Below are 7,669 nucleotides of genomic sequence, written 5' to 3' on the forward strand. Positions count from 1 at the left end.
ATTCACGGGCCAAGAAAACACCCCTCTTGGACAAAGTTTCGAGATCCGGGAAGAAACAGGATTAAGAATATAAAGCGCCTCTGTAAAGGGAAAAGGTTACAAGGGTGACATTAGAGGAGGAAGCCGCAGGAGGGGCAAGGACTGAGAATTGGTGAAATTTAGGAACTCTGGGTCCCGGGAGGGGGGCGGCGTGCAGAACAAGGCCTTAGGGAGAAAGTCAAATGACTCGGGGACCCTGCTGAAGGCACCTGGAGGGAAAAGGATTCGGCAGAAGGAGCGCGGATCTCCCAAACCGTCGGGAGGCGAGATCTGGACCCCAGATGCTGAAGCCGCAGCCCGGAGAGGAGCTCTGAGTTGGCGGCGCCCCCGAGGGAAGGGCAGGCGCCGGGCTCATCCCCGTGTCTGCAGGGAGGATGGGGAGGCGAGAGTGCAGCGCGCCGGGGCCGGGACACCGCGCGGTCGTGCCGGTCCAGGGCTCCCGGCCCGCTACTCACCTCTCCGAACTGGAAGGCGGAGACGATGGTGACAACGACGCCCACGAAACAGACGTAGAGCCCATACCTGTGGGACAGGCAGGTATAGGTCTGTCTCTGCAAGAGCTTGAGCAGCATCACCCCGGCCGCCGCCACGCCGCGCCGCGCCCGGGGAGTCGGAGACGCCGCCGCTGCAGCCTCAACGAGCCGCCATTCCGCGGCCCCCGCAGGGCCGCCGCGCTCAGGTCACAGCCTCCGGCCGCCGCGCATTGCCGCTCCGGGGACCGACGCCCGCTCGGCTCCACGCCGCGGCCGCCGCTTCCGGGAGCCGGGAGCCCACGCCCTCCTCGCCGCGGAGGCGGTCGCGCGGCCCCCGAGGCAGCCGGCGCCGCCCCAGTCTAGCCGGGCTAGAGACGGCTGCGGCGGCGGCGGCGGCGGCGGCGGCGGCCGGGCCCGCAGCGCCACCTGGAGGGCGGAGGGGCGGAAGACAGGCGCGAGCCCCCGTGATTGCGCACGCGCGGTGCGCTCCTCGGGCCTGGCAGGGATCCTTGAAACTGGCTTGTGTTGGCGACCACACAGCACAGGCCTCTGTAAGGAGGCCGTGCCCCAGACAGTGCTGCTTGGGCACCAGTGTTTTTGAGCGCAAAACCCTTCCTGCATTTACAATGATCAGCCAATCCTGGTTTTTCACAACGCTAAGAGGAGACGCTGTTATAGATCTCTTTTCCCCTCCTGCCATCTAACCGTATTGTTGAAAGAGGAATTTGGAGGACTCAGTTCAGTTCAGTTCATTTCAGTCGCTCTGTCCAGTCCGACTCTTTGCGATCCCATGAACTGCAGCACGCCAGGCCTCCCTGTCCATCACCAACTCCCGGAGTCCACCCAAACCCATGTCCATTGTGTCGGTGATGCCATCCAACCATCTCATCCTCTGTCGTCCCCTTCTCCTCCTGCCCTCAATCTTTCCCAGCATCAGGGTCTTTTCCAATGAGCCAGCTCTTCGCATCAGTTGACCAGAGTATTGGAATTTCAGCTTCAACATCAGTCCTTCCAATGAATACCCAGGACTGATCTCCTTTAGGATGGACTGGTTGGATCTCCTTGCAGTCCAAGGGGCTCTCAAGAGTCTTCTCCAACACCACTAAATGTGCTAAAAACGAAATTCATTCATTCATCTAGTTAGTGAATATGTATTTAGTGTCCAGTGTCTGGCGGGGTGCTTGGTGTCAGGTATTCAAAAATGAACTAGAGGGAATTCCCTGGCTGTCCAGAGATTAGGACTCCTCCCTTCCACGGCAGGGGCCTAGGGCTACATCCCTGGTTGGGAAACTAAGAGCTCCCAGGCCCCCGTGGTGGTGGTGGTGGTGTTCAGGTGGGGCTAAAAAAACAGTCAGAAATGAACTAGATCTGGCCACTGTTCCCAGGGAGAGACTAGCCGGGGAGATAAACACAGAAAGCACTAAATACTATTTTAAAAAAAACGTTGTTACAACAGATGTTGTGCCGTGTATTGCCAAGGAGGTCAGTTATTTCTACTTTGGCACCAGGTGATTTTTAAGAGGGCGAAGGAAATGGCACCCCACTCCAGTATTCTTGCCTGGAAAATCCCACGGACTGAGGAGCCTGGTAGGCTAAAGTCCATGGGGTCGCAAAGAGTCGGACACGACTGAGCAACTTCACTCACAGGTAGAAGAGGGAGTGTGGACCGTATCCGTGCATGCTTGCTCAGTCGTGTCTGACTCTTTGCAGCCCCACAGACTGTAGCCCACCAGGCTCCTCTGTCCCTGGGATTTCCCAGGCAAAAATACTGGAGTAGGTTGCCATTTCCTCCAGCAGGGGATCTTCCCGACCCAGGGATCGGACATGAGTCTCCTGTGGCTCACGCATTGCCAGGCGGATTCCTCACCACTGAGCCACCCGGGAAGCCTGTGGACAGTGCTGTTGTTGTTCAGTCGCTCAGCCGTGTCCAGTTCTTTTCACCCCCGAGGAAGGCAGCACGCCGGGTTTCCCTGTCCTTCACCATCTTCCGCAGTTTGCTCAAACTCATGTCCATCGATGCCATGCAACCATCTCGTCCTCTGTCATCCTCTTCTCCTCTTGCCTACAGTCTTTCACAGCATCAGGGTCTCTTCGAATGAGTGGGCTCTTCGCATCAGGTGGCCAAAGTATTGGAGCTTCAACTTCAGCATCAGTCCTTCCAATGAATATTCAGGGTTGATCTCCTTTAGGGTTGACTGGATAAAACCAGAGGACTTAAGTCTCAAGGGGTTTGCAACGACAATATTTCCTATCAGGACACACAGTTTTCTCTTTCAGCATTTTATTAACACTCCTGGTGCCTTTTTCCACCCGTCATCCCAGGAGAGGAGGGATGTACCTGACTGGCAAGGTTGCAAGAAATTGAGCTTGTCTGCCAGAGACAGAAGTTCTCATCCACTATCTGCCAACCATAGGAGCATCTATGGCCCAGCCTGGGCCTGGGCCTAGAAAGTGTGTCTCATTCAGAGAGAAAATATTAGCTGCTTGCTGGTTTGAAAAGATGAACAGCATTCTTCAATTCACCGTATCAGCACTAAAACCGATGCATCCATCTCCATCTGTCTGTATCTTACACCATATTCTCAATGAGTTTGAAACTCAGGAGACAAAAATGCTTTAGGTGTTGGGCGCCTAAACACCATGTATCTCTGAGTCACCTTCTGCTCAGTCCTGATGAAAAATGAACAACCAAAGTAAACAATCCTACACAGTGAAGAGCCTCTTGCCCTGGGCTTGCAAAATATAAACCTCGAATATAGATATGGTGTACTTGGAGGGCATACCTTGACCTTGATAAGAAGATGACCCTAAACAGAGAGCTTTAACTAGTTGATTTAAGAAAAGTTGAAATGACTCCTGATATGTCTATATTTAGCTTAGTCCTTGCTTTACTCAAGGTAAAAAGATAAAAATGTTAACATTATGAAATACTTGTACTTTTCAGCTTTAGGCTTGAAAAGCTTGCATGTTGTCAGAAAACATACTTTAATTTTGTCCCCTACTTGTTCCTTTCAAGATAAACAGTGCACGTTCGTAAAACACAAGTCTATTGTAAGTGACCTCATGCCTTTCTTTTTTTTTAAAAAAAAGAAAGCCGGGGATCGGGATGGGGAATACGTGTAAATCTATGGCTGATTCATATCAAAAAAAAAAAAAAAAGAAAGCCAACACAGCTTTTATTTATTTTTGCAAAATAATAGCTAAAGCAAATTATTAAAAAATTTCATTGCTTCTGATAGAATTCCAAGAGCCAAAACATAACATGGCCCACTGCGTATTTTTTTGTGAATGCAAATATATCATGTATATATAAACAAATACACATAGTTATCACATAAGTGGGGCTTCCCTGGTGGCTCAGGTGGTAAAGAATCTGCCTGCAGTGCAGGAGACCCAGGTTCAGTTCTTGGGTCAGGAAGATTCCCTGGAGAAGGGAATGGCTACCCGCTCCAGTATTCTTGCCTAGGAAATCCTATGGACTGAGGAGCCTGGCGAGCTACAGTCTATAGGGTCGCAAAGAGCCAGACACGGCTGAGTGACTGACAGTGTCACTTTTTCACAAAAGAGTGACCATGCTTTACTCTCTTTACTTGATTCTCACTTGTAGGTTTTTTGGGTATATCTCATCTCTGCAATAGCTTGGATGGTAAAGACTCTGCCTGCAATGCAGGAGACCTGGATTCGATCCCTGCATTGGGAAGATCACCTGGAGAAGGGAATGGCAACCCACTCTAGTATTCTTGCCTGGAAAATCCCATGGACAAAGGGGCCTGGTGGGCTACAGGGTCGCAAAGAGTCAGACCTGACTGAGTGACTAGCACACACACATCTCTGCAAACTAGACATCACAAAGGCAGGAGCCCGGCCCTCTTACTCATAACTACATCCCTACCCTTAGCATTCCACGTGCCTCAGACGGTGAAGTCTGTCTGCAATGCAGAAGGGTCACAAAGAGTCGGACACGACTGAGCGACTTCACTTTCACTTTTCACTTTCACGCACTGGAGAAGGCAATGGCAACCCACTCCAGTGTTCTTGCCTGGAGAATCCCGGGGAGGGGGAGCCTGGTGGGCTGCCGTCTATGGGGTCCCAGACAGTCGGACACGACTGGAGCGACTTAGCAGCAGCATCTAGGTTTCTAAATCTCTGTCATGTTTATTGTTATTTACTCTTTGTGTCATTTTGTATATTACTTTGTACTGTCTCAACGTTTTGCTAAGGAATTTTTTCCCCTTATGCTTTGGCTCATTCTATTTTTGTGTGGTCTTATATTTCATTGATTTGTGCCTTTATCTTTGTAATTTCCTTTCCTCTTATTCTCTTAATTTACTCCCTTGCTCTTTTTTTTTCTTCAGGATACGCCAGTGGGGCATTTTAGTTCTCTGCCAGGGACCTCGGCAGTGAAAGCAGAGTGCTACCTCCTGGACCACCAAGGAATTCCCCTTCTTCGTTGCTTCTTCAGCTAGTTTCTCAAATGTAATACTTAGGTCAATTTTTATTTTTAGTGTTTATTGCTTTTCATAAATGTCCTCAAACGATAAGCTTCAAGTACTACTTTTACTGCATCCCATGGACGTCTGCATGGAATGCAGGTGTACGCTGAGACTCGGGGCTCCTCTGTAGGTACCCCGCCGCGGGCACACGGGGTCCACGTCAGGGGAACCGCGGCATGATGGCTCCAGGCCGAGGCCGAGGTGGTAACTGGGTTCTCAGGGCGTGCATGGTCGGGGCGGAGCAGCACTGTATCTCCACACACTGGAACACTAACCCATCACGCAGGACGTGGAAGAAATAAGCGAAAAATCACACGCTGGAATCAGGAAGCGCCCCCTTCCTCCCTGCAATAGCCCTCCACCGCCCTCTACTGGCAAAGTTTAGGATCACAGCACTACGAAAGAGAAATGCTTAGTTCAAGTCCATTAACACAGAGACGGTTCTGAGCGGATGAATTTGGAGCGGAGAGGCACTCTCTGATAACCAGTACATCCCTGAAACTAGGGTTTGGGGTGTAGTTTAGATTCTCTTAGTCAGGTGAATTCACAGAAGATTTTAATCTGGCGGTGACATGGGATAAGAAGCTGGGGAAAGGGCACCCAGCTTTTTTGCTAGTGAGACAGTGGAAATGTGATGTGGTTCTGAAGCCAGCATTGCTGGAAGTGGCTTCCGCGCTCTGTAGCAGACGTCCTGGTCTGCTCTTCCCTGGCCCACCGTGGCAGAATCCACAACTCCCTTGGAGCTCAGTTCAGTTGAGGTTTGGGGAGCACTTCCTTGCAAATTCAACCTAAAGTCTCTTTTTGTTCAACCCTCCTGATTGTTCATGGATGAACCAGCTGAATCCTTTTCTGTTTAAATCAAGGAATAGATTCTTTAGTCTACAAATAATAGTTTGACCAAAACATAAGAGTGTATTCTATATGATATGACACCCTGGAATTCATAGACTTCCTTTGTTGCCTAGTACATGGTCAATTTTTGTGAGTTTCAGGTTTGCTCAAAAGAATATATATTACCCTTCTTCTCTTTCTTTCTCTCTGTATCCGGGCTCCTACACTCCCCCATTTAAGTTCTCGTGAGCCATCCATTTAACTAGAGGTTCCAACAATTTCCCAAGATCATTATTAAGCCCACCATGATATACTTTGCAGAATCTATTTGCAAAATTTAATCCCATCTTTCTGTTTGAAAGTTGTGTCCATTTCCTGATTCCCACGCCTTTGGAGCTTTCTGATAGCCACAATTTTTTTTTAATTGGTTTCTGGTTTTCTCCTCCATACAGCCAAAGTAATGAGCACTCAATGTATGTATTTGATAATCTGTAAACCCTGATTATCTAACTCATTGCATGTTACATGCATAATTAAATCGGAAGAATTTTCTATCATGCACAGCCTTGCTTCAAGAAGACTGTCAGGAGTACTCTGATAGTTTGCTACAAAGCTTTGGCAAGGTTCTAAATTTATTATAGTCACTATAACCCATGTTAGGGAACAGTATAAATCCAAGTGATGCCAAATTATGGGCACCAAATTTCAGAGTCACTGACAGTTTATCTAAAGTGCAAATGTTGGACTTCCCTGGCAGTCCAGTGGTTAAGAATTCACCTTCCAGCCACTCTTGCCTACGATGGCCACACTCCTTCTGTGGAGTGTGAGTGTGTGTGTGTGTGATGTGTGTGTGCTTTGTCACTCAGTCATGCCCGACTCTGCAACCCCATGGACTGTAGTCGGCAAGGTTCCTCTGTCCATGGGGATTCTCCAGGCAAGAACACTGGAGTGGGTTGCCATTGCCTTCTCCACTACATGCCACAACTAAGGCCAAATAAATAAATAAATATTTAAAAAATAAAAAAATAAATAAAAAGTGCAAATGTCACAGTAGAAGACAATATAACTGTTGCCTCTGACATTTCAGTCCAAGAGGGTTAAGAGATAACTATGGTAAGACTCCCTAGAGGGTACAAAGGGAAACAGTTAATAATGATTAGCATTATGTGTGAATAGAGGGAAACTCATGAAAAAGAAAATCCATTTTCTTTTTGTCTTTCTTTTCTATCATCAAGTACAAACTAGCTGCTGGTTTTGCTCTATTGCTTCATTGTAAACTATATGTAAAACAAAACAATAAAAATTTCTAGGACTTCCTTGGTGGTCCAGTGGTTAACACTATGTGCTTCCTGTTTATAATAGCCAGGACATGGAAGCAACCTAGATGCCCATCAGCAGACGAATGGATAAGGAAGCTGTGGTACCTATACACCATGGAATATTACTCAGCCATTAAAAAGAATTCATTTGAATCAGTTCTAATGAGATGGATGAAACTGGAGCCCATTATACAGAGTGAAGTAAGCCAGAAAGATAAAGACCAATACAGTATACTAACGCATATATATGGAATTTAGAAAGATGGTAATGATAACCGTATATGCAAAACAGAAAAAGAGACACAGATGTACAGAACAGACTTTGAGACTCTGTGGGAGAAGGCAAGGGTGGGTTGTTTAGAGAGAACACCATCGACATATGTATATTATCAAGGGTGAAACAGGTCACTAGCCCAGGTTGGATGCATGAGACAAGTGCTCCAGGCTGGTGCACTGGGAAGACCCAGAGGGATCGGGTGGAGAGGGAGGTGGGAGGGGGGATCGGGATGGGGAA

At 48.3% G+C, this 7,669-nt stretch overlaps 1 protein-coding gene across 2 annotated transcripts in view; it reads right to left on the minus strand.

Annotated features, from left to right (window-relative positions):
* GNPTAB (N-acetylglucosamine-1-phosphate transferase subunits alpha and beta) overlaps positions 1 to 857 on the minus strand; it is a 78,401-nt gene extending 77,544 nt beyond the window's left edge. Inside the window, exon 1 of one of the 2 annotated variants that reach the window (XM_043440144.1) lies at positions 495 to 857. In XM_043440144.1, the coding sequence (XP_043296079.1) occupies positions 495 to 611 (117 nt within the window). In that variant the 5' untranslated portion in view covers positions 612 to 857. The remainder of the gene's footprint in view (positions 1 to 494) is intronic. The other variant, XM_043440145.1, reaches the window with a different exon arrangement.
* Between the last annotated feature and the right edge of the window lie 6,812 nt (positions 858 to 7,669).

This window comes from Cervus canadensis, chromosome 21, assembly GCF_019320065.1.
Source record: "Cervus canadensis isolate Bull #8, Minnesota chromosome 21, ASM1932006v1, whole genome shotgun sequence".
NCBI classification, from domain to species: domain Eukaryota; kingdom Metazoa; phylum Chordata; class Mammalia; order Artiodactyla; family Cervidae; genus Cervus; species Cervus canadensis.